The sequence below is a fragment of the Erithacus rubecula genome, assembly GCF_903797595.1.
Source record: "Erithacus rubecula genome assembly, contig: scaffold_248_arrow_ctg1, whole genome shotgun sequence".
Lineage (NCBI taxonomy): Eukaryota > Metazoa > Chordata > Aves > Passeriformes > Muscicapidae > Erithacus > Erithacus rubecula.
This window is the reverse complement of record NW_027636074.1, coordinates 99,007-125,220: the sequence shown is the minus strand read 5'-3', so window position 1 is coordinate 125,220 and position 26,214 is coordinate 99,007. Positions and strand designations below refer to the sequence as shown.

At 54.9% G+C, this 26,214-nt stretch overlaps 1 protein-coding gene across 1 annotated transcript; it reads left to right on the top strand.

The window, feature by feature from the left end:
* Nucleotides 1-52: 52 nt before the first annotated feature.
* On the top strand, nucleotides 53-25,659 carry BOP1 (BOP1 ribosomal biogenesis factor; the record flags this gene model as incomplete). The annotated part of the gene is made up of 14 exons (XM_079332366.1): nucleotides 53-184; nucleotides 4,313-4,467; nucleotides 5,657-5,774; nucleotides 7,443-7,544; nucleotides 8,612-8,824; nucleotides 10,830-10,991; nucleotides 12,213-12,293; nucleotides 13,864-13,933; nucleotides 15,453-15,585; nucleotides 18,311-18,491; nucleotides 20,657-20,945; nucleotides 21,023-21,107; nucleotides 23,443-23,550; nucleotides 25,232-25,659. The coding sequence occupies 14 exons, from the start codon at nucleotides 53-55 to the stop codon at nucleotides 25,383-25,385; spliced, it is 1,983 nt and encodes a 660-aa protein (XP_079188492.1). The 3' UTR covers nucleotides 25,386-25,659.
* Between the last annotated feature and the right edge of the window lie 555 nt (nucleotides 25,660-26,214).

The window sequence follows — 26,214 nt, the reverse complement described above, 5'->3', positions numbered from 1 at the left end:
AGCCGGGAACTGCCGGTGGGAGAGCCGGGAATTAACGGTGGGACAGCCGGGAATGCCGCTGGAAACCGGGAACTGCCAGTGCGAGAGCCGGGAATGCCGCTGGAAAAGCCGGGAATTGCCGGTGGGAGAGTCGGGAATGCCTCTGAGAGAGCCGGGAATGCCGCTGGGAAACCGGGAATTAACGGTGGGAGAGCCGGGAATTAACGGTGGAAGAGCCGGAATGCTGCTGGAAAAGCCGGGGATCGCCGCCGGGAATTGCCGCCGGAAAAACCAGGAATGCCGCTAAAAAAACCGGGAGTTGTCGGTGGAAAAACCAGGAATGCCGCTGGAAAGCCGGGAATTACCGGTGGAAGAGCCGGGAATGCCGCTGGAAATGAAGAGAATGCCGCTGGAAAACCGGGAATTTGCCGGTGGAAAAGCTGGGAATTGCCGCTGGAAATGAAGAGAATGGTGCTGGAAAAGCCGGGAATTGCCGGTGGAAAAACCGAGAATTGCCGGTGGGAAACCGGGAATTGCCGCTGGAAAAGCCGGGAATTACCGCTTGAAAAACCGGGAATGCCGCTGGAAAAGCGGGAATTGCCGCGGGGATGCTCAGCTCAGACAGGAAACTCTCCAAGATCCTCTCATGTCTCTCCGCGCTGCCGCTCTGGGCATTTTATCCCGCTGTTATCCCGGTTTTTGGAGCCGTTATCCCGATTTTTTTAGGGGGTTGGAGATCTGTTCCCGGTTTTACGCCCGGGGTTTTTTTGTTGTTTATTATTCGGGGGGGTCGATGCCGGTTTCGGGGGCTTCGCTCCCGGTTTATTCCCGGTTTGTTCCCGGTTTATTCCCGGTTTTCGGGCTCGCCGCCGCTCCCGGCGCACGTGCGCGTCCTCCGGGAGCCGCGGGCTGGAATTTTGGGATTTTTATAGCGGCGGGAATGGGCGGCGCGGCCCCTCCCCCGCAGCCCTCGGACAGGGGAGCCCCAGGCCCGGCCTACCTGAGCTCAGCCTCCATCCAGCCCGGCTTAACCCCTTCCCCGCTTTCCTTTCCAGACCTGTTTTCCTCATAAATTCCCTTTTTCCGATCCCAAAACTCAGCGGAGCTGCCGCGGGGGAGGGGGAGGGGGGGAATTCTGATATCCCTCTGGAAACTTTCCTCCCGCTCAGGATTCGCCGCTGCTTTCCCACTTTTCCCCAAAAATTCCTTTATCCCGATCCCCAAAAATCAGCCGGGGTTGGGGGGGGGGGTGGGTGGGTGGATTTTGGGATCCTTCTGGAATTTTTCCCCCCGCTCAGGACCCGCCGCTTTCCCGAGGAACCCGCTGCTGCTTTCCCGGTTTTCCCCAAAAATCCCTTTATCCCGATCCCCAAAAATCAGCGGGGGTGGAGGGGGGGAAATTCTGGGACCCCTCTGGAATTTCCATTCCCGCTGTCCCGCTGGATCCCATCCCGAAATCCCCGAGGATTCCCGGAGGATTTTCCGTGCTGGCATTATCCCGCATTCCCGCGGGATTCCGGCTGGGAATTGGGATCCATCCCAAAATCCCGGGGGAGGGAGGGAATCGGGAATTAACCCTCGAGGAGCCGCCGCTGGGATTTGCTGGAATTCCCGGGGGAGCCGGGATGGAACTGGGGAATTCCAGAGGGTGTCAGGTGTCCCGTTCCATGGGATTCTTTTGGGAATTCCTTCCCAAAAATCCCGTAAAATCATTCTCTGGGTGCTGCACCCCAAACCCCGCTGCACCTCTCCCACTAAAATCCCTGGGAAAAAAAAAACTTCTGGGATCTCCTGGGCTTCCCAGCATCCACCCCATGAAATCCCGAAAAACCGGGAATTCCCTCCCCTCCTCTGCCCCCAAACTCCCCCCAAAACCCCACGGGGATTATCCCACATCCCCCCACCAATGTGGAAAAACATTTCCACCTGGTAAAAAACCCCCAAAACCCCGCGGCTCGCCGTTTCTCCCCGAGCCTTTTTCCCGGTTTTCCCGGTTTTCCTGAGCTCCCCCCGCTTTTCCAGCGGCGCCTCCCAGGAGCTGCTCGCGGGAGGTTCATTCCCGGCCGGAGCGCGGCACCTTCCGTGCGCTCCCGCACTTAATCCCCGTCTCGGCGGCTTCCGAAACCCAACCCCTGTCATCCCCTGGAAGCTCCCGGGGCCATCTGCTTTCGCTTAGCGCCGCCAGCATTCCCGGGAAAACCGAGAGACCCCGCGCGGGGGAGGGGCGGGCGGGATGGGGCGGAGGGGGGGGCGGCTGTGGTTAAAATGTTGGGGATTGTGGTTGGGATGTGTGGGATTGCAGCCAGGATCTGTGGGATCACGGCCAAAATCCATGGAATTGCAGCCAGGGATACAGAGATGATCCTGGTCAGAGTCTGGGGGTGCAGAGAGTCCCAAAATCTGTGGGATCACAGCCAAAATCCATGGAATTGCAGCCAGGGATACAGAGATGATCCTGGTCAGAGTCTGGGGGTGCCAAGAGTCCCAAAATCTGTGGGATCACAGCCAAAATCCATGGAATTGCAGCCAGGAATACAGAGATGATCCTGGTCAGAGTCTGGGGGTGCCAAAAGTCCCAAAATCTGTGGGATTGTGGCCAAAATCCATGGAATTGCAGCCAGGGATACAGAGATGATCCTGGTCAGAGTCTGGGGGTGCAGGGAGTCCCAAAATCTGTGGGATCACAGCCAAAATCCATGGAATTGCAGCTGAAATCCATGGAATTGCAGCCAGGGATACAGAGATGATCCTGGTCAGAGTCTGGGGGTGCCAAGAGTCCCAAAATCTGTGGGATCACAGCCAAAATCCATGGAATTGCAGCCAGGAATACAGAGATGATCCTGGTCAGAGTCTGGGGGTGCAGAGAGACCCAAAATCTGTGGGATTGTGGCCAAAATCCATGGATCCTTTGTATCCCTGGGATTTCTCCCCTTCCCACTTTTGGATCAGCTCCAAGGATTCCCTGGAATTCCCTCACCCTTTTCCCTGGAATTCCCTCACCCTTTTCCCTGAAATTCCCTCACCCTTCCCCCCAGGAATTCGTTGGAATTCACCCACCCTTTCCCAAAGGGTTGCCTGGAATTTCTCCAGGGATTTCTCTGGAATTCTCTCACCCTTTTCTCCTGGAATTCCCTCTCTTTTTTTCCTCATGGATTCCCCTCACCCTTTTCCCCAGGAATTCCCTGGAATCCCTGACCCTTTTCCCCCAGGGATTCCCTGACCCTTTTTCCCAGGAATCTCCAGTGATTCCCTGACCCTTTTCCCCAGGGATTCCCAGGAATTCCCAGGAATTCCCAGGAATTCCCAGGAATTCCCTGACCCTTTTCCCCTGTAATTCCCAGTGATTCCCTGACCCTTTTCCCCAGGGATTCCCAGTGATTCCCAGTGATTCCCTGACCCTTTCCCCAGTGATTCCCAGTGATTTCCAGTGATTCCCTGACCCTTTCCCCAGTGATTCCCAGTGATTCCCAGTGATTCCCAGACCCTTTCCCCTGGAATTCCCAGTGATTCCCAGTGATTCCCTGACCCTTTTCCCAGTGATTCCCAGTGATTCCCAGTGATTCCCAGTGATTCCCAGTGATTCCCTGACCCTTTTCCCCAGTGATTCCCAGTGATTCCCTGACCCTTTCCCCAGTGATTCCCAGACCCTTTCCCCTGGAATTCCCAGTGATTCCCAGTGATTCCCAGTGATTCCCAGTGATTCCCAGACCCTTTCCCCTGGAATTCCCAGTGATTCCCAGTGATTCCCAGTGATTCCCAGTGATTCCCAGACCCTTTCCCCTGGAATTCCCAGTGATTCCCAGTGATTCCCAGTGATTCCCAGTGATTCCCTGACCCTTTTCCCCAGTGATTCCCAGTGATTCCCAGTGATTCCCAGTGATTCCCTGGCCCTTTTCCCCAGTGATTCCCAGTGATTCCCATTGATTCCCTGGCCCTTTCCCCAGTGATTCCCAGTGATTCCCAGTGACTCCCAGACCCTTTCCCCAGTGATTCCCAGTGATTCCCTGACCCTTTCCCCAGTGATTCCCAGTGATTCCCAGTGATTCCCTGACCCTTTTCCCAGTGATTCCCAGTGATTCCCAGTGATTCCCTGACCCTTTTCCCCAGTGATTCCCAGTGATTCCCTGACCCTTTCCCCAGTGATTCCCAGACCCTTTCCCCTGGAATTCCCAGTGATTCCCAGTGATTCCCAGACCCTTTCCCCTGGAATTCCCAGTGATTCCCAGTGATTCCCTGGCCCTTTTCCCCAGTGATTCCCAGTGATTCCCAGTGATTCCCAGTGATTCCCAGTGATTCCCAGTGATTCCCTGACCCTTTCCCCGTGTTTCCCCAGGACATCCGGAACACGGTGGGGAACATTCCCATGGAATGGTACCAGGATTTCCCCCACGTCGGGTACGACCTGGACGGGAGGAGGATCTACAAACCCCTGCGGAGCCGGGACGAGCTGGACCTGTTCCTGGAGAGGATGGAAAACCCGGAATACTGGTGAGCAATTCCCAAAAAACCCTCGGGAGAGAGGAGCTGTCCCCCTCCCAGACTGAGATTCCCAAAGAATTCCCGGATTTCTTGGGTTCTGGGGGGGTTTTGTGGGGTTGGAGTTGACCTGATTTCTGGGATTTGGGGTTATGGAGGTTTCCTGAGGGTGATTCCCAAAAATCCCTCTGCATCCCTGTCCCATATCCCAAAAATCCCTCTGCATCCCTGTCCCATATCCCAAAAATCCCTCTGTATCCCTGTCCCATATCCCAAAAATCCCTCTGTATCCCTGTGCTCATCCCAAAAATCCCTCTGCATCCCTGTCCCATATCCCAAAAATCCCTCTGTATCCCTGTGCTCATCCCAAAAATCCCTCTGTATCCCTGTCCCATATCCCAAAAATCCCTCTGCATCCCTGTCCCATATCCCAAAAATCCCTCTGCATCCCTGTCCCATATCCCAAAAATCCCTCTGCATCCCTGTCCCATATCCCAAAAATCTCTCTGTATCCCTGTCCTCATCCCAAAAATCCCTCTGTATCCCTGTCCCATATCCCAAAAATCCCTCTGCATCCCTGTCCCATATCCCAAAAATCCCTCTGTATCCCTGTCCTCATCCCAAAAATCCCTCTGCATCCCTGTCCCATATCCCAAAAATCCCTCTGCATCCCTGTCCCATATCCCAAAAATCCCTCTGCATCCCTGTGCTCATCCCAAAAATCCCTCTGTATCCCTGTGCTCATCCCAAAAATCCCTCTGCATCCCTGTGCTCATCCCAAAAATCCCTCTGCATCCCTGTCCCATATCCCAAAAATCCCTGTGTCCATCTGTCCATCCCTCTGTCTATCCCTGTGTCCATCCCTGTGTCTGTCCATCCCTGTATCCGTCTGTCTGTGTGTCTGTCCATGCCTGTGTCCCTGTGTCCATATGTCCATCCCTGTGTCCGTCCCTGTGTCCATCTGTCCATCTGTCCATCCCTGTGTCCGTCTGTCCCTGTGTCCATCCGTCTGTCCCTGTGTCCATCTGTCCGTCCCTGTCCCCGCAGGCGCACGGTGCAGGACAGACAGACGGGCGCCGATGTCCGTCTGTCCCTGTGTCCATCTGTCTGTCCCTGTGTCCGTCTGTCCCTGTGTCCATCTGTCTGTCCCTGTGTCCATCTGTCTGTCCCTGTGTCCATCTGTCCGTCCCTGTCCCCGCAGGCGCACGGTGCAGGACAGACAGACGGGCGCCGATGTCCGTCTGTCCGAGGAGCAGCTGCAGCTCGTGCGGCGCCTACAGCAGGGACAGTTCGGGGACGTGACCTTTGACCCCTACGAGGTGACGGCGATTCCCCGACGGAACGGGGGGGGGGGGGGGGGGGAATTCCCACGGGAATTACCCAGGGGAGACCCCAGGGATGGAATTCCCACTGGGAATTTGGCAGGGAATGGTACCAGGGACAGAATTCCCACTGGGAATGTGGCAGGGGAAGATCCCAGGGGTGGAATTCCCATTGGGAATGTGGCAGGGGAAGATCCCAGGGGTGGAATTCCCACTGGGAATTTGGCAGGGAATGGTACCAGGGACAGAATTCCCATTGGGAATGTGGCAGGGGAAGATCCCAGGGGTGGAATTCCCATTGGGAATGTGGCAGGGGAAGATCCCAGGGATGGAATTCCCATTGGGAATGTGGCAGGGAATGGTACCAGGAGCAGAATTCCCACTGGGAATTTGGGAAGGAATGGTGCCAGGGACAGAATTCCCACTGGGAATGTGACAGAAGAAGATCCCAGGGGTGGAATTCCCACAGGAATGACCCAGGGGAAGATCCCAGGGGTAGAATTCCCATTGGAAATGACCCAAGGGAGAGCCTGGGGATGGAATTCCCACTGTGAATTTGGCAGGGAATGGTACCAGGGGTGGAATTCCCATTGGGAATGTGGCAGGGGAAGATGCCAGGGGTGGAATTCCCATTGGGAATGTGGCAGAAGAAGATCCCAGGGATGGAATTCCCATTGGGAATGTGGCAGGGGAAGATGCCAGGGGTGGAATTCCCATTGGGAATGTGGCAGGGGAAGATCCCAGGGGTGGAATTCCCATTGGGAATGTGGCAGGGGAAGATCCCAGGGGTGGAATTCCCACGGGAATGACCCAGGGGAGACCCCGGGGATGGAATTCCCACTGGGAATTTGGGAGAGAATGGTACCAGGAGCAGAATTCCCATTCAGAATGACCCAGGGGAAGATCCCAGGGGTGGAATTCCCATTGGGAATGTGGCAGGGGAAGATCCCAGGGACAGAATTCCCATTGGGAATGTGGCAGGGGAAGATCCCAGGGGTGGAATTCCCACTGGGAATTTGGCAGGGAATGGTACCAGGGACAGAATTCCCATTGGGAATGTGGCAGGGGAAGATCCCAGGGGTGGAATTCCCATTGGGAATGTGGCAGGGGAAGATCCCAGGGATGGAATTCCCATTGGGAATGTGGCAGGGGAAGATCCCAGGGGTGGAATTCCCACTGGGAATTTGGGAGAGAATGGTACCAGGAGCAGAATTCCCACTGGGAATTTGGGAAGGAATGGTACCAGGGGTGGAATTCCCATTGGGAATGTGGGAGAAGAGGCTCCAGGGATGGAATTCCCATCAGGAATGTGAAGGAGGAGTGTCCCAGGGATGGAATTCCCACTGGGAATGTGGGAGGGGAATATCCCAGGGGTGGAATTCCCATTGGGAATGACCCAGGGGAAGCTCCAGGGTTGGAATTCCCATCAGGAATGCAGGAGAAGTGGCTCAAGGGTTGGAATTCCCATCAGGAATGTGGGAGAAGAGGCTCCAGGGATGAGATTCCTGCCAGGAATGTGGGTGGAATTCCCACTAGGAATGCAGGAGAAGTGGCTCCAGGGTTGGAATTCCCATCAGGAATGTGGGAGGGGAAGATCCCAGGGGTGGAATTCCCATTGGGAATGCCCCAGGGGAGGTCCCAGGGACAGAATTCCCGGTTTTCCAGCCGTCCGTGGATTTCTTCAGCCACGAGGTTCGGATCCACCCGGTGACCAACCGGCCCCAGGACAAACGGAGCTTCATCCCATCCCTGGTGGAGAAGGAGAAGGTGACGGGACAGCCCGGAATTCCAGGGGGTCCTGGTGGGGTGGGGAGGATGGAGGGATCCCAGAGGATTGGGGGGACTGGGAATGATCCAGGTGGAATGGGGAGATTGGAAAAAAATCCAGGTGGGATCAAGAGGTTGGAAATATCTGGAGGGGATTGGAAAAATCCAGGTGGGATGGGGAGGATGGAAAAATCCAGGTGGGATGGGGAGGATGGAAAAATCCAGGTGGGATGGGGAGGGTGGAAAAAATCCAGGTGGGATGGGGAGGGTGGAAAAATCCAGGTGGGATGGGGAAAAAGGAAAAAAAATCCAGGTGGGATGGGGAGAATGGAATGATCCAGGTGGGATGGGGAGGGTGGAAAAATCCAGGTGGGATGGGGAGGGTGGAAAAAATCCAGGTGGGATGGGGAGGATGGAAAAAGATCCAGGTGGGATGGGGAGGGTGGAAAAAGATCCAGATGGGATGGGGAGGATGGAAAAAGATCCAGATGGGATGGGGAGGATGGAAAAAGATCCAGATGGGATGGGGAGGGTGGAAAAAGATCCAGATAGGATGGGGAGGGTGGAAAAAATCCAGGTGGGATGGGGAGGGTGGAAAAATCCAGGTGGGATGGGGAAAAAGGAAAAAAAATCCAGGTGGGATGGGGAGGATGGAATGATCCAGGTGGGATGGGGAGAATGGAAAAAATCCAGGTGGGATGGGGAGAATGGAAAAAAAATCCAGGTGGGGTAGGGAGGAGGGAAAAAAATCCAGGTGCGATGGGGAGGATGGAATGATCCAGGTGGGATCAGGAGGATGGAAAGATCCAGGTGGGATGGGGAGGATGAAAAGATCCCACTGGTTTGAGGGGATTGGGAAAAAATCCAGGTGGGATGGGGAGAGTGGAAAGATCCAGATGGGATGGGGAGGGTGGAAAAAAAAAATTCAGATGGGATGGGAGGATGGAAGGATCCAGGTGGGATGAAGATGGAAAAACTAAGGAAATAGAAAAACTCCATTGAGATGAGAAGGAAGGAAAACTCCTCCCCTTCCCAAATCCCAAAATCTCCCATCCCAAATCCCCCAGGTGTCCAAGCTGGTCCACGCCATCAAGATGGGCTGGATCCAGCCCCGCAAGCCCAAGGAGAACATTCCCACTTTTTACGACCTGTGGGCCCAGGAGGATCCCAACTCCATCCTGGGGAGGCACAAGATGCACGTCCCCGCTCCCAAAATCCCCCTGCCAGGCCACGAGGAATCCTACAACCCCCCCCCAGAGTTCCTGCTCAGCCCTGAGGAGGTGGGAGCAGGGGGACAGGCTGGGTCTGGAAGGGTTTTCCAGGGAATTGGAGGGATGATCCCTGGGAAAATGGGAATTGTCGGTGCCCGTGGGAAAAAGGGAGATTGGGGATGGAGAGGGGGGAGAGATCCCAAAGGGATGAAGAGATCCCAAAGGGATGGAGAGATCCCAGTGGGGTGGGATGGAGAGATCCCAATGGGATGGAGAGATCCCAAAGGGATGGAGATGGAGAGATCCCAGTGGGATGGAGAGATCCCAGTGGGATGGAGAGATCCCAGTGGGATGGAGAGATCCCAATGGGATGGGGATGGAGAGATCCCAGTGGGATGGAGAGATCCCAAAGGGATGGAGAGATCCCAGTGGGGTGGGATGGAGAGATCCCAATGGGATGGAGAGATCCCAAAGGGATGGGGATGGAGAGATCCCAGTGGGATGGAGAGATCCCAGTGGGATGGGGATGGAGAGATCCCAGTGGGATGGAGAGATCCCAGTGGGATGGGGATGGAGAGATCCCAGTGGGATGGAGAGATCCCAGTGGGATGGGGATGGAGAGATCCCAATGGGATGGGATGGAGAGATCCCACTGGGATGGGGATGGAGAGATCCCAATGGGATGGAGAGATCCCAAAGGGATGAGGATGGAGAGATCCCAGTGGGATGGAGAGATCCCAGTGGGATGGGGATGGAGAGATCCCAGTGGGATGGAGAGATCCCAGTGGGATGGAGAGATCCCAGTGGGGTGGGGATGGAGAGATCCCAATGGGATGGAGAGATCCCAGTGGGATGAGGATGGAGAGATCCCAGTGGGATGGAGAGATCCCAGTGGGATGGGGATGGAGAGATCCCAGTGGGATGGAGAGATCCCAGTGGGATGGGGATGGAGAGATCCCAGTGGGATAGAGAGATCCCAGTGGGATAGGGATGGAGAGATCCCAATGGGATGGAGAGATCCCAGTGGGATGGAGAGATCCCAGTGGGATGGGGATGGAGAGATCCCAATGGGATGGAGAGATCCCAGTGGGATGGAGAGATCCCAGTGGGATGGAGAGATCCCAAAGGGATGGGGATGGAGAGATCCCAATGGGATGGAGAGATCCCAGTGGGATGGAGAGATCCCAGTGGGATGGAGAGATCCCAAAGGGGTGGGGATGGAGAGATCCCAGTGGGGTGAGGATGGAGAGATCCCAGTGGGATAGAGAGATCCCAGTGGGATGGGGATGGAGAGATCCCAATGGGATGGGATGGAGAGATCCCAATGGGATGGAGAGATCCCAGTGGGATGGGGATGGAGAGATCCCAGTGGGATGGGATGGAGAGATCCCAGTGGGATGGAGAGATCCCAGTGGGATGGAGAGATCCCAGTGGGATGGGGATGGAGAGATCCCAAAGGGATGGAGAGCTCCCAGTGGGATGGGGATGGAGAGATCCCAGTGGGATGGGATGGAGAGATCCCAGTGGGATGGAGAGATTCCAGTGGGATGGAGAGATCCCAGTGGGATGGAGAGATCCCAATGGGATGGGGATGGAGAGATCCCAGTGAGATAGAGAGATCCCAGTGGGATGGGGATGGAGAGATCCCAGTGGGATGGAGAGATCCCAGTGGGATGGAGAGATCCCAATGGGATGGGGATGGAGAGATCCCAGTGGGTGGGATGGAGAGATCCCAATGGGATGGGGATGGAGAGATCCCAGTGGGGTGGGGATGGAGAGATCCCAAAGGGATGAGGATGGAGAGATCCCAGTGGGATGGAGAGATCCCAGTGGGATGGAGAGATCCCAAAGGGATGGAGAGATCCCAGTGGGATGGGGTTGGAAAGATCCCGGTGGGATGGAGAGATCCCAAAGGGATGGGGATGGAAAGATTTCAATGGGATGAGGATGGAAACGTCCCAGTGAGATGACGAGGGTGGGAAATCCTGGCAAGCAGCAGCCAATGGGAGCGATCCCAACCTTTGGGAATGGCCCTTCCCGAGCCCAGGGTGTTCCATTCCCGTTTCCCTGGCAGAGGCTGGCCTGGGAGCAGCAGGACCCCTCCGAGCGCCGCCGGAATTTCGTCCCGCAGCGATTCCGGAGCCTGCGCGCCGTCCCCGCCTACGGGCGCTTCATCCACGAGCGCTTCGAGCGCTGCCTCGACCTCTACCTGTGCCCCCGGCAGCGCCGCCTGCGGGTGGGGACCGGGAACGGGAACGGGAACGAGAACGGGAATGGGAATGGGAATGGGAATGGGAATGGGAACGGGAATGGGAATGGGAATGCCCCTCTACCTGTGCCCCCGGCAGCGCCGCCTGCGGGTGGGGAACGGGAATGGGAACGGGAATGGGAATGGGAACGGGAACGGGAACGGGAACGGGAATGGGAATGGGAACGGGAATGGGAATGGGAATGGGAATGGGAATGGGAACGGGAATGGGAATGGGAATGGGAACGGGAATGCCCCTCTACCTGTGCCCCCGGCAGCGCTGCCTGCGGGTGGGGACCCAAAAAACGGGAACGCCCCGCCCCCCGGGGATGCCCCGCCCCCTCTTGGGACTGCCCCGCCCCCTGGGACTGCCCCACCCCAGCTGGGAGGGGACTTTGGGAACGGTTTGGATTTGGGATCTGGTCCTGGATTTCCTTATCCCATGGGATGAGCTGCTGTCTTGGGAGGAATTCCCTGGTCCCAGAGAATTCCCTGATTCCAGATTCCCCCTGATCCCAGAGGATTCCCTGATCCCAGATTCTCCCTGATCCCAGAGGATTCCCTGATCCCAGATTTTCCCTCATCCCACATTTCCTGATCCCTGGGGATGGGCAGCTGCTCCTGGGAGGATTCCCTCATCCCAGAGGATTCCTTGATCCCAGTTTCCCCTGATCCTGGATTTCCTGAGCCCCAGGGATGAGCAGCTGCTCCTGGGAGGAATTCCCTGATCCCAGATTCTCCCTAATCCCAGATTCTCCCTGATCCCAGCCAGAGCTGAGAGTGGTTTTCCCAGGAATCTTTGAGGATTTTGGGAGTGGTTTGGATTTGAGAATGTCTCTGGGATCTGATCCCAGATCTCCTGATCTTATGGGATGAGCTGCTGTCCTGGGAGGAATTCCCTGATCTCAGAGGGTTCCCTGATCCCAAAGGGTTCCCTGATCCCAGAGGATTCCCTGATCCCAGATTTCCCAATTCCTAGAGATGAGCTGATGCTACAAGGGGGAATTCCCTGATCCCAGATTCCCCCTAATCCCAGATCCCCCCTGATTCCAGATTCCCCCTAATCCCAGATTCCCCCTAATCCCAGATTCCCCCTGATCCCAGATTCCTCTGATCCCAGATCCCCCCTGATTCCCAGCCAGAACTGGGAGTGGTTTTCCTGGGAAATTTTGGGAGCAGTTTGGATTTGGGGTGGTTTCCATCCCGCAGGTCAACGTGGATCCCGAGGATCTCATTCCCAAACTTCCCCGGCCGCGGGATCTGCAGCCCTTCCCGACCACACAGGCCCTGGTGAGGGAATTTTGGGAATATTCACCTGGAGTTGGTGGAATTCTGGGATTTTGGGGAAGCAGGGAAGGGGGATGGGGCTGAGGATTCCTGGGAGAAGCTGGGAATTCCCAGCTGGAATTCCTGGGAAATTTTTTCCAGGTTTCCCAGGAAAAATGGGGCTGGGGAGAATGCCCCTGCTCCAGAATTCCTGGGATTCCTGGGAATGGCTCCAGAGAATTCCTGGGAGTGGCTGAGGGAGCTGGGAGGGCTGATCCCAGAGAAAACTGGGATTGGAGGGATCCAGGGTGGGAATTTGGGATCTGCTCCCACTGAACGGAGACAGGAGCAGAGGGAATGGTCTGGGGTTGGGATTTTTGGGAATTTTCCATGGGAAAGGGCTGGAATTCCCATTCCCAGCTAGAATTCCCATCCCTGTGGATGTGGGATGGGCTGGAATCCCCATTCCCAGCTGCAATCCTCATTCCCAGCTGGAATTCTGGGCTGGAATCCCCATTCCCAGCTGCAATCCCCATTCCCAGCTGCAGTCCCCATTCCCAGCTGCAATCCCCATTCCCAGCTGGAATTCTGGGCTGCAATCCCCATTCCCAGCTGGAATTCTGGGCTGCAATCCCCATTCCCAGCTGCAATCCCCATTCCCAGCTGGAATTCTGGGCTGCAATCCCCATTCCCAGCTGCAATCCCCATTCCCAGCTGGAATTCCGGGCTGCAATCCCCATTCCCAGCTGCAATCCCCATTCCCAGCTGGAATTCCGGGCTGCAATCCCCATTCCCAGCTGCAATCCCCATTCCCAGCTGGAATTCTGGGCTGCAATCCCCATTCCCAGCTGCAATCCCCATTCCCAGCTGGAATTCCGGGCTGCAATCCCCATTCCCAGCTGGAATTCTGGGCTGCAATCCCCATTCCCAGCTGCAATCCCCATTCCCAGCTGGAATTCTGGGCTGGAATCCCCATTCCCAGCTGGAATCACTATTTCCAGCTGGAATTCTGGGCTGCAATCCCCATTCCCAGCTGGAATTCTGGGCTGCAATCCCCATTCCCAGCTGCAATCCCCATTCCCAGCTGGAATTCTGGGCTGCAATCTCCATTCCCAGCTGCAATCCCCATTCCCAGCTGCAATCCCCATTCCCAGCTGCAATCCCCATTCCCAGTTGCAATCCCCATTCCCAGCTGCAATCCCCATTCCCAGTTGCAATCCCCATTCCCAGTTTCAATCCCCATTCCCAGTTTCAATCCCCATTCCCAGTTTCAATCCCCATTCCCAGTTGCAATCCCCATTCCCAGTTGCAATCCCCATTCCCAGTTGCAATCCCCATTCCCAGTTTCAATCCCCATTCCCAGTTTCAATCCCCATTCCCAGTTGCAATCCCCATTCCCAGTTGCAATCCCCATTCCCAGTTGCAATCCCCATTCCCAGCTGCAATCCCCATTCCCAGTTGCAATCCCCATTCCCCAATCTGCCATTCCCATCCCTGGGATGTGGGATATGGGGTGTGGCCGTGCTGCCCCCAGATCCCAAATTCCCGCCCTCCCTCCGGGGGTGTCCCTGATGCCGGGATTTTGGGGTTCCAGGTGTACCGCGGGCACTCGGGGCTGGTGCGCAGCCTGAGCGTGGCCCCCGGCGGGCAGTGGCTGGCCTCAGGTACGGACATTCCCGGAATCTCATCCCATTGTTATCCCACTGTTATCCCATTGTTATCCCATTGTTATCCCACTGTTATCCCATTGTTATCCCACTGTTATCCCATTGTTACCCCATTGTTATCCCACTGTTATCCCATTGTTATCCCATTGTTATCCCATTGTTATCCCATTGTTATCCCATTGTTATCCCATTGTTATCCCACTGTTATCCCATTGTTATCCCATTGTTATCCCACATTATCCCATTGTTATCCCATTGTTATCCCACATTATCCCATTGTTATCCCATTGTTATCCCACTGTTATCCCATTGTTATCCCATTGTTATCCCATTGTTATCCCACTGTTATCCCATTGTTATCCCATTGTTATCCCACATTATCCCATTGTTATCCCATTGTTATCCCACATTATCCCATTGTTATCCCATTGTTATCCCACTGTTATCCCATTGTTATCCCATTGTTACCCCATTGTTATCCCATTGTTATCCCATTGTTATCCCATTGTTATCCCACATTATCCCATTGTTATCCCATTGTTATCCCACTGTTATCCCATTGTTATCCCATTGTTATCCCATTGTTATCCCACTGTTATCCCATTGTTATCCCATTGTTATCCCACATTATCCCATTGTTATCCCATTGTTATCCCATTGTTATCCCATTGTTATCCCATTGTTATCCCACATTATCCCATTGTTATCCCACTGTTATCCCACTGTTATCCCATTGTTATCCCATTGTTATCCCACATTATCCCATTGTTATCCCACATTATCCCTTTGTTATCCCATTGTTATCCCATTGTTATCCCACATTATCCCATTGTTATCCCATTGTTATCCCATTGTTATCCCATTGTTATCCCACATTATCCCATTGTTATCCCATTGTTATCCCATTGTTATCCCATTGTTATCCCATTGTTATCCCACATTATCCCATTGTTATCCCACTGTTATCCCATTCTTATCCCATTGTTATCCCACTGTTATCCCATTGTTATCCCATTGTTACCCCATTGTTATCCCACATTATCCCAGTGTTATCCCACTGTTATCCCATTGTTATCCCATTGTTATCCCATTGTTATCCCACTGTTATCCCATTGTTATCCCATTGTTATCCCATTGTTATCCCATTGTTATCCTGCTGTTATCCTGCTGTTATCCCATTGTTATCCCATCATTACCCCATGATTATCCCACGTTATCCCATGGTTATCCCATCGTTATCCCGCTGTTTCCCCACTGTTTCCCTGCTGTTATCCCGCTGTTATCCCATTGTTACCCCATGGTTATCCCGCGTTATTCCACTGTTATCCCGCTGTTTCCCTGCTGTTCCCCTGCTGTTATCCCATGGTTATCCCATTGTTACCCCATGGTTATCCCATTGTTACCCCGCTGTTATCCCGCTGTTATCCCATGGTTATCCCGCTGTTATCCCGCTGTTACCCCATGGTTATCCCGCTGTTATCCCATGGTTATCCCGCGTTATCCCGCTGCTCCCCAGGCTCCGATGACGGCTCGGTGCGGCTCTGGGAGGTGGGCACGGGGCGCTGTCTCCGCACGCTGCCCCTCGGCGCCGTGGTCAGGAGCGTGGCCTGGAACCCCAACCCCAGCATCTGCCTGCTGGCCGTGGCCCTGTGAGTGCCTCCCTCCCGCCACATTCCCGCTTCTCCGGCCCGGCCCGGACCCCTGACCGGCTTCATTCCGTGCCTGGAGATCGGAGTGATTCCTGATCCTGATCCCCATCCCGATCCTGATCCCCATCCCGATCCTGATCCTCATCCCGATCCTGATCCCCATCCCGATCCTGATCCCCATCCCGATCCTGATCCCCATCCCGATCCTGATCCTCATCCCGATCCTGATCCTCATCCCGATCCTGATCCCCATCCCGATCCTGATCCCCATCCTGATCCTGATCCCCATCCCGATCCTGATCCTCATCCCGATCCTGATCCCCATCCCGATCCTCATCCCCATCCCAATCCTGATCCCCATCCTGATCCTCATCCCCATGCCACTCCTGATCCCCATCCCGATCCTGATCCCCATCCCGATCCTGATCCCCATCCCGATCCTGATCCTCATCCCGATCCTGATCCCCATCCTGATCCTCATCCTCATCCCACTCCTGATCCCCATCCCAGTCCTGATCCTGATCCCCATCCCAATACTGATCCCCATCCCGATCCTGATCCCAATCCCAGTCCTGATCCCCATCCCAGTCCTGATCCTGATCCCTATCCTGATCCTGATCCCAGTTCTGATCACCATCCCAATCCCAGTCCTGATCCCAATCCCAGTCCTGATCCCAATCCCAATCCTGATCCTGATCCCAATCCCAATCCTGATCCTGATCCCAATCCCAATCCTGATCCCAGTCCCAATCCTGATCCTCATCCCAATCCTTATTCTGATCCCCATCCCGGTCCTGATTCTGATCCCAATCTCAATCCTGATCCCCAGTACTGATCCCAATCCCAATTCTGATTCCCATCCTGATCCTGATCCACAATTCTAATCCCCATCCTGGTCCCAATCCTAATCCCCATCCCAATCCTGATCCCGATCCTGATCCCAATTCTGATCCCAATCCTAGAGGATTCTCTGACACCAGATTTCCCCTGGTCCTGCATTTCCCAATCCCCAGGGATGAGCAGCTGCTCCTGGGGGGAATTCTCATTCCCAGAGGGTTCCCTAATCCCAGATTCTCCCTGATCCCAGAGATTCCCTGATCCCAGAGGGTTCCCTGATCCCAGAGGATTCCCTCATCCCAGATTCCCCCTGATCCCAGAGGATTCCCAGATCCCAGAGATTCCCTGATCCCAGATTCCCCCTGATCCCAGATTTCCCGATCCCCAGGGACAAGCAGGTGCTGCTGGGGGGATTTCCCTGATCCCAGAAATGCCAAGATCCCAGATTCCCCCTGATCTCAGAGGATTCCCTGATCCCAGATTCCCCCTGATCCCAGAGGATTCCCTGATCCCAGAATCCCCCTGATCCTCAATTTCCCAATCCCCAGGGACGAGCATCTGCTCCTGGGGGAATTCCCAGATTCCAGAGGATTCCCTGATCCCAGATCCCCCCTGATCCCAGAGGATTCCCAGATCACACAGGATTCCCTGATCCCAGATTTCCCCAATCTCAGAGAGTTCCCTGATCCCAGAGATTCCCAGATTCCAGATTTCCCCGATCCCAGAGGATTACCAGATCACATAGGGTTCCCTGATCCCAGATTCCCCGTGATCCCAGAGGATTCCCATATTCCCTCAGATCCCAGAGATTCCCTGATCCCAGAGGATTCCCTGCTCCCAGATCCCGGATTCCCCCTGGTCCCGGATTCCCCCTGATCCCAGAGGATTCCCTGCTCCCAGAGATTCCCAGCTCCCCCTGATCCCGTGTTTCCCGCCCCCAGGGAGGAGCAGGTGCTGCTGGGGGGAATTTCCTGATCCCAGAGGGTTCAGTGATCCCAGATTCCCCCTGATCCCAGATTTCCCCACCCCCAGGGATGACCAGCTGCTCCTGGGGGGAATTCCCTGATCCCAGAGATTCCTGATCCAAGTTTTCCCCCTGATCCCAGAGGATTCCCAGATCCCTCTGATCCCGTATTTCCCGCCCCCAGGGAGGAGCAGGTGCTGCTGGGGGGAATTCCCTGATCCCAGAGATTCCCAGATTCCCCCTGACCCTAGAGGATTCCCAGATCCCAGATCCCCCCTGATCCCAGAGATCCCCAGATTCCCCCTGCTCCCAGAGATTCCCAGCTGCCCCTGATCCCGTGTTTCCCGCCCCAGGGAGGAGCAGGTGCTGCTGGGGGGAATTCCCTGCTCCCAGAGATTCCCAGATCCCCCCTGATCCCAGAGATTCCCAGATTCCCCCTGCTCCCAGAGATTCCCAGATCCCCCCTGACCCCAGAGATTCCCAGATTCCCCCTGATCCCGGATTCCCCCTGATCCCAGAGGATTCCCTGCTCCCAGAGATTGCCAGATCCCCCCTGATCCCAGAGATTCCCAGATTCCCCCTGATCCCAGAGATTCCCAGCTCCCTCTGATCCCGTGTTTCCCGCCCCAGGGAGGAGCAGGTGCTGCTGGGGGGAATTCCCTGCTCCCAGAGATTCCCAGATTCCCCCTGATCCCAGAGATTCCCGGATTCCCCCTGCTCCCAGAGATTCCTGGATTCCCCCTGCTCCCAGAGATTCCCAGATTCCCCTGATCCCAGAGATTCCCAGATTCCCCCTGATCCCAGAGATTCCCAGATCCCCCCTGATCCCAGAGATTCCCAGATCCCCCCTGATCCCAGAGATCCCCAGATTCCCCCTGCTCCCAGAGATTCCCAGCGCCCCTGATCCCGTGTTTCCCGCCCCAGGGAGGAGCAGGTGCTGCTGGTGAACCCGGGGCTGGGGGACCGGCTGCTGGTGGCGGGCACGGATCAGCTGCTGGATTCCTGGGAGGCTCCGGAGGAGGAGCGGATCCAGCCGGTGCGCTGGATCCCGGCCGGGCCCCAGGAGCGCCAGCAGGGGATCCGCCTCAGGGTGGAGCACGGCAAGGTGGGAGCGCCCTTCCTGGCTTTGGAATTCTGCGACTGGGGGGGATTGCTGTTCCTGGGACCGGAATTCTGGGGTTGGGTAGGACCAGGACTCTGGGATTGGGTGGGACCAGAACTCCCGGGATTGGGTGGGACCAGAATTCTGGGATTGGGTGGGACCAGAATTCTGGGATTGGGTGGGACCAGAACTCCCGGGATTGGGTGGGACCAGAATTCTGGGATTGGGTGGGACCAGAACTCCCAGGATTGGGTGGGATCAGGACTCCCAGGTTTCAGTGGGATCAACATTCCCAGGGTTTGGGTGGGACCAGGATTCCCGGGATTGGGTGGGACCGGAATTCTGGGATTGGGTGGAACCATGACTCTGGGATTTGGGTGGGACTGGAACTCTGGGATTAGGTGGGACCAGAATTCCCAGGATTGGGTGGGACCAGAATTCTGGGATTGGGTGGGACCAGAATTCTGGGTTTGGGTGGGACCAGAATTCTGGGATTGGGTGGGACTGGAACTCTGGGATTGGGTGGGACTGGAATTCTGGGATTGGGTGGGACCAGAACTCCTTGGTTTCAGTGGGATCAACATTCCCGGGGTTTGGGTGGAATCAACATTGCCAGGTTTGGTGGGATCGACATTCCTGGGATTGGGTGGGAGCAGGACTCTGGGATTTGAGTGGGACCAGAATTCTGGGATTTGGGTGGGATCAACATTCCCGGGTTTGGTGGGATCACCATTCCCGGGATTGGGTGGGACCGGAATTCCTGGGATTGGGTGGGAGCAGGACTCTGGGATTGGGTGGGATCAGCACTCTGGATTTGGGTGGGACCAGGACTCTGGGATTGGGTGGGATTAGAATTCCTGGGATTTGGATGGGAACAGAATTCTGGAATTGGGTGGGACCAGAACTCCTGGGATTGGGTGGGACTAGAATTCTGGGATTGAGATGGGACCAGAATTCTGGGATTTGGGTGGGATTGGCATTCCCGGGATTGGGTGGGATCAGAATTCCCAGGATTTGGGTGGGACCAGAACTCCCATGATTGGGTGGGACCAGAATTCTGGGATTTGGGTGGGATCAGCATTCCTGGGATCTGGGTGGGACTGGCATTGCCAGGATTTAGGTGGGATCAGCATTCCCAGGATTTGAGTAGGATCAGAATTCCTGGGATTTGGATGGGATCGGAATTCCTGGGATTTTGATGAGATTGCCACCCTGAGGAACTCTGGGATCCCACTCCAGTCCCATTCCCAATCCCATTCCCAATCCTATTTCCGCCCCGAGTTGCTCTGGGATGATCCAGAGGGTTGGAATCTCGAGATCTCACCTGGATCCCATTCCCAATCCCATCCTTGTTCCCATTCCTACCCTGTGGGGCTCTGGGATAATCCAGAGTGTTAAGATCCCAGGATCTCACCCAGATCCCATTTCTGATCCCATCCCTGCTCCCATTTCCACCCCAGGGAGCTCTGGGATGATCCACAGGGTCGGGATCTTGGGATCTCACTCTGATCCCATTCCCAATCCCATTCCCAATCCCATTCCTGATCCCATCCCAAGGAGCTCTGGGATGATCCAGAGTGTCAGATCACAGGATCTCACCCCAATCCCATTCCCAATCCCATTCCCATTCCCACCCTGCAGAGCTCTGGCATGATCCAGTGGATCAGAATCTCAGGATGCCACCTGAATCCCATTTCCAATCCTGTTCTTAGTCCCACCCCAAGGAGCTCTGGGATGATCCAGAGGGTCGGGATCTCGGGATCCCATTCCTGATCCCATTCTTGATCCCATTCTCAATCCCATCCCATCCCAGCCAGTGACACAGGTGCCATGGCACAGCAAAGGCGATTACTCAGTGGTGATCCAGAGGGTTGGGATCTCATCCTGATCCCATCCCTGATCCCAATCCCAATCCCATCCCAAGGAGCTCTAGGATGATCCAGAGGGTCGGGATTTCACCCTGATCCCATTCCTGATCCCAATCCAAATCCCATCCCAAGGAGCTCTAGGATGATCCAGAGGGTCAGGATCTCACCCTGATCCCATTCCTGATCCCAATCCAAATCCCATCCCAAGGAGCTCTAGGATGATCCAGAGGGTCGGGATCTCACCCTGATCCCATCCCTGATCCCATCCCTGATCCCAATCCCAATCCCATCCCATCCCAGCCGGTGGTGCAGGTGACGTGGCACAGCAAGGGCGATTACTGGGCCTCGGTGGTGCGCAGCCCCGGCAGCCGGCAGGTGCTGATCCACCAGAGCAGCCGGCGCTGGAGCCAGGATCCGTTCCGGAAGAGCCCGGGAATGATCCAGTGCGTGCGGTTCCACCCGCTGCGGCCGCACCTGCTGGTGGCCTCGCAGCGCTCGGTGCGCATCTACAACCTGCTGCGCCAGGAGCTCACCAAGAAGCTGCAGAGCAACTGCCAGTGGATCTCCAGCATGGCCGTGCACCCCGCAGGTGCGGGGGATCCCGGGCATTCCCGCGGGGCTCCCGGGATCCGCCCGCCTCCCGCTGATCCCGGCGCTTTCCATCAGGGGATAACGTGATCTGCGGGAGCTACGACAGCAAACTGGCCTGGTTCGACCTGGACCTGTCCACGCGGCCCTACCGCCTGCTGCGGTGAGTCCTGGGGCTCCTGGGGTTCCTGGGGTTCCTGGGGCTCCTGGGGTTCCTGGGGTTCCTGGGGTTCCTGGGGTTCCTGGGGTTCCTGGGGTTCCTGGGGCTCCTGGGGTTCCCGGGGTTCCTGGGATTCCTGGGGTTCCTGGGGTTCCTGGGATTCCTGGGGTTCCTGGGGTTCCTGGGGTTCCTGGGATTCCTGGGATTCCTGGGATTCCTGGGGTTCCTGGGGTTCCTGGGGTTCCTGGGGCTCCTGGGGCTCCTGGGGTTCCTGGGGTTCCTGGGGTTCCTGGGATTCCTGGAGTTCCTGGGGTTCCTGGGATTCCTGGGATTCCTGGGGTTCCTGGGGTTCCTGGGATTCCTGGGATTCCTGGGGTTCCTGGAATCTGATGGGGTTTTCCCGGGAGAATTCCTCAGAATTCCCGGCTCGTGGTCGGAGCTGCAAATCCCAGCGTGTCCCGGGTTTTTGTGGGGGTGGGAGACCTGTGTTCCCTCATTATCCTGGGTCATTATCCCAAATTATCCTGGGTTGTTATGCCAAGTTATCCTGGACTGTTATCCTAAACCATCCTGTGTCGTTATCCCAGATTATCCTAGGCTGTTATCCCACATTTTTCTGAGTTGTTATCCCACATTTTCCTGAGTTGTTATCCCACATTTTTCTGAGTTGTTATGCCACATTTTCCCGAATTATCCCAAATTATCCTAGGTTGTTATCCCAAATTATCTGGGCTGTTATCCCAAATTATCTTGGGTTGTTATCCCAAATTATCCTGTGCTGTTATCCCAGATTATCCCCTGTTCTATCCTGGTTATTCCCATTGCTGATTCCCAGTTTATCCTGGTTATTCCCAGTTTATCCCGGTTATTCCCAGTGTTATTCCCGGTGTTATTCTCAGTTTTATTCCTGGTTATGCCTGGTGTTATTCCCAGTATTATTCCTGGTTATTCCCAGTTATTCCTGGTTATTCCCCGTGTTACTCCCAGTTTATCCTGGTGTTATTCCCGGTGTTATTCCTGGTGTTATTCCCAGTGTTATTCCTGGTTATTCCCAGTGTTATCCTGGTGTTATTCCCAGTTTATCCCAGTGTTATTCCTGCTGTTATTCCCAGTGTTATCCCTGGTTATTCCGTTTATCCCAGTGTTAATCCTGCTGTTATTCCTGGTGTTATTCCCAGTGTTATCCCTGGTTATCCCCAGTTCATCCCAGTGTTATCCCTGGTTATTCCCAGTTTATCCCTGCTGTTATTCCCAGTGTTATTCTGGTTTATCCCAGTGTTGTTCCTGGTGTTATTCCCACAGGCACCACTGCCATGCCCTGTGCTCAGTGATGTTCCACCACTGGTGCCCATCACACATTCCTGGTTATTCCCAGTTTATCCCAGTGCTATCCCTGGTTATTCCCGGTGTTATTCCCAGTTATTCCCAGTGTTATTCCCGTTTTTCCCCCCAGGCACCACTGCTGTGCCGTGCACTCAGTGGCGTTCCACCGTCTGTACCCATCACCAATTCCCTGTTATCCCCAGTTATTCCCAGTGTTATCCATAGTTATTCCCAGTTTATCTCTGTTATTCCTGGTGTCATTCCCAGTGTCATTCCCAGTGTTATCCCGGTGTCATTCCCAGTTATTCCCAGTGTTATCCATAGTTATTCCCAGCTTATCTCCGTTATTCCCGGTGTCATTCCCAGTGTTATCCTGGTGTCATTCCCAGTGTCATTCCCGGTTTTCCCCCAGGCACCACCGCCGTGCCCTGCGCTCGGTGGCGTTCCATCACCGGTACCCATCACCCATTCCCAGTTATTCCCAGTTATTCCCAGTGTTATCCCAGTTATTCCCAGTGTTATCCCGGTGCCATTCCCAGTGTCATTCCCGGTTTTCCCCAGGCACCACCGCCGTGCCCTGCGCTCGGTGGCGTTCCATTGCTGGTACCCATCACCAATTCCCTGCTATTCCCAGTTATTCCCAGTGTCATTCCCAGTTATTCCCAGTGTTATCCCGGTGTCATTCCCAGTGTCATTCCCGGTGTTTTTCCCCCAGGCACCACCGCCGTGCCCTGCGCTCGGTGGCGTTCCATCACCAGTACCCATCACCAATTCCCAGTTATTCCCAGTGTTATCCCGGTGTCATTCCCAGTTATTCCCAGTTATTCCCGGTGCCATTCCCAGTGTCATTCCCGGTTTTCCCCAGGCACCACCGCCGTGCCCTGCGCTCGGTGGCGTTCCATCACCGGTACCCATCACCCATTCCCAGTTATTCCCAGTTATTCCCAGTGTTATCCCAGTTATTCCCAGTGTTATCCCGGTGTCATTCCCAGTGTCATTCCCGGTTTTCCCCCAGGCACCACCGCCGTGCCCTGCGCTCGGTGGCGTTCCATCGCCGCTATCCGCTGTTCGCGTCCGGCTCCGACGACGGCACCGTCATCGTCTGCCACGGCATGGTCTACAGGTACCGCCCCGGGACCCGCCCGTGGGATCCACTGCTGTGGGATCCGCTTCTATGGGATCCGCTCTTGGGATTGGCTTATGGGATCTGCTTTTATGGGATCCGCTCTTATGGGATCAGCTTCTATAGGATCTGCTTCTATGCGATTCGCTTCTGGGATTTGCTCCTATGGGATCTGCTTGTGCTAGCTGCTACTATGGGATCTGCTTTTATGGGATCAGCTTATGGGATCCGCTTTGGTGGGATCCACTTATGAGTTCAAGTTTTATGTGATCTGCTTCTATGGCAACTGCTTCTATGGGATCGGCTTATGGGGTCTGCTGACGGGATCCACTTATGGGATCTGCTTTGATGGGATCCACTGATGGGATCGGCTTCTAGGTGATCTGCTTTTATGGGACCCGCTTTTTTGGAGTGGGATCAGCTTCTGTGGGATCCACTTGCCGGATCTGCTTGTGGGATCCACTTCTTTGAGATCTGCTTTTGGATCTGGGCTTATGAGATCCGCTTCTATGGGATCCACTCTCATGGGATCTGCGTTTATGGGATCTGCGTTTATGGGATCTGGTTGTGGGATTGATTTATGGGATTGATTTATGGGATTGACAGGGTTTATTTATTTATTTTTTGGATTTTTTTAATGGGATTCATTTATGGGATTGATGGGATGGATGGGATTTATTTATGGGATTTGGTTGGGATTTGTTCATATGGGATTGGTTTGTGGGATTTGTTTATGGGATATATTGATGGGATTTATTTATGGGATTTGCAGTATTCATTTTTGGGATTTATTTGTGGCATTTATAGGATTTGTTCATATGGGATTGGTTTTGTCCCAAACCAGGACACCCTTTGTCAGAATTCCCATTCCCACTATCACAATTCCCATTCCCATGGTCACAATTCCCATTCCCAGTAGAATTCCAATTCCCACAGTCAGAATTCCCATTCCCTGTCGAAATTCCTGTTCCCAGTGGGAATTCCCATTCCCAGTCAGAATTCCCATTCCCAGTCAGAATTTCTGTTCCCATTGTCAGAATTCCTGTTCCAATGGGAATTCCCGTTCCCGCTGTCAGAATTCCTGTTCCCAGCGGGAATTCCCGTTCCCATTCCCTGTCAGAATTCCCGTTCCCATGGTAATTCCTATTCCCATGGTGATTCCCGTTCCCATGGTAATTCCTGTTCCCATTCCTGTTCCCATTCCCATGGTGATTCCAGTTCCCATGGTGATTCCCGTTCCCATTGTCAGAATTCCCGTTCCCATTCCGATTGTCATTCCCGTTCCCATGGTGATTCCCGTTCCCACATTGATTCCCATTCCCATTCCCACGGTGGTTCCCGTTCCCATTCCTGTTCACTCGGTGATCCCCGTTCTTGTTCCCATTCCCGTTCCCATTCCCATTCCCATTCCCGTTCCCATTCCCATTCCCATTCCCATTCCCGTTCCCGTTCCCATTCCTGTTCCCCATTCCCATTCCCGTTCCCATTCCCGTTCCCATGGTGATCCCCATTCCCGTTCCCTCGGTGATTCCTATTCCCACAGTGATTCCCATTCCCATTCCCGTTCCCATGGTGATCCTAGTTCCCGTTCCCTCGGTGATTCCTATTCCCACGGTGATTCCCATTCCCGTTCCCGTTCCCGTGGTGATTCCCGCTCCCCGGCTGATCCCGCTCTCCGCAGTGATCTGCTGCAGAACCCGCTGCTGGTGCCGCTCAAGGTGCTCAAGGGCCACGCGCCCGCGCTCGACCTGGGCGTGCTCGACGTCGCCTTCCACCCGCAGCAGCCCTGGCTCTTCTCCTCCGGCGCCGACGGCACCGTGCGCCTCTACACCTGACCCTGCCTCCCGCCGGGATCCCGCCGGGATCCAGCCGGATCCCGCCGGATCCGACCCCGTGCCACCGGGTACAAAGGGATCCAAAGGGATCCACTGCTGTCGGAACTCACGGCGCTCAATAAAGGATTTTTGGATACAGCACCAGGCTCTTGGTGTCCTGAATTCCCCAATATTTCCATTCCTCCCTCTGGGATCCAGCCGGGATCCAGCCAGGATCTGACCCAACCCAATCCGACCGGGTCCGAAGGGATCCACTGCCATCAGAACTCACGGCGCCCCATAAAGGATTTTTGGATACAGCACCGGGCTCCTGGCGTCTTGAATTCCCCAATATTCCCATTCTTTACACCTGACATTCCCATGGGAATCCAAATGGATTCAACCAGATCCAACCGGATCCAATGCTGTCGGAATTCCCAGTGCTCAATAAAGGATTTTTTAATATACATTACCAGGCTCTTTGTGTCCTGAATTCCCCAATATTCCCATTCCCTACACACGACATTCCCATGGGAATCCAAAGGGATCCAAATAGATCCAACACTGTTGGCATTCCCAAAGCTCAATAAAGGGTATTTTTGGTATGGGCTCTTGGTGTCCTGAATTCCCCAATATTCCCATTCCCACATCCCTTAAAATCTTCAAATCCCATCCCCATTCCCACATTCTGGAATATCCCAATCCTATCCCCACATTCCCTACATGTAGAATTCCCAGGATCCACTGGAATCATGAAAGGCTGTTTTTGATGGAATGGTATCTGGGACAGAATCTGGAATAGGATCTGGACCCAGAATGGGATTTGGGATAGGACCTGGAATGGGATCTG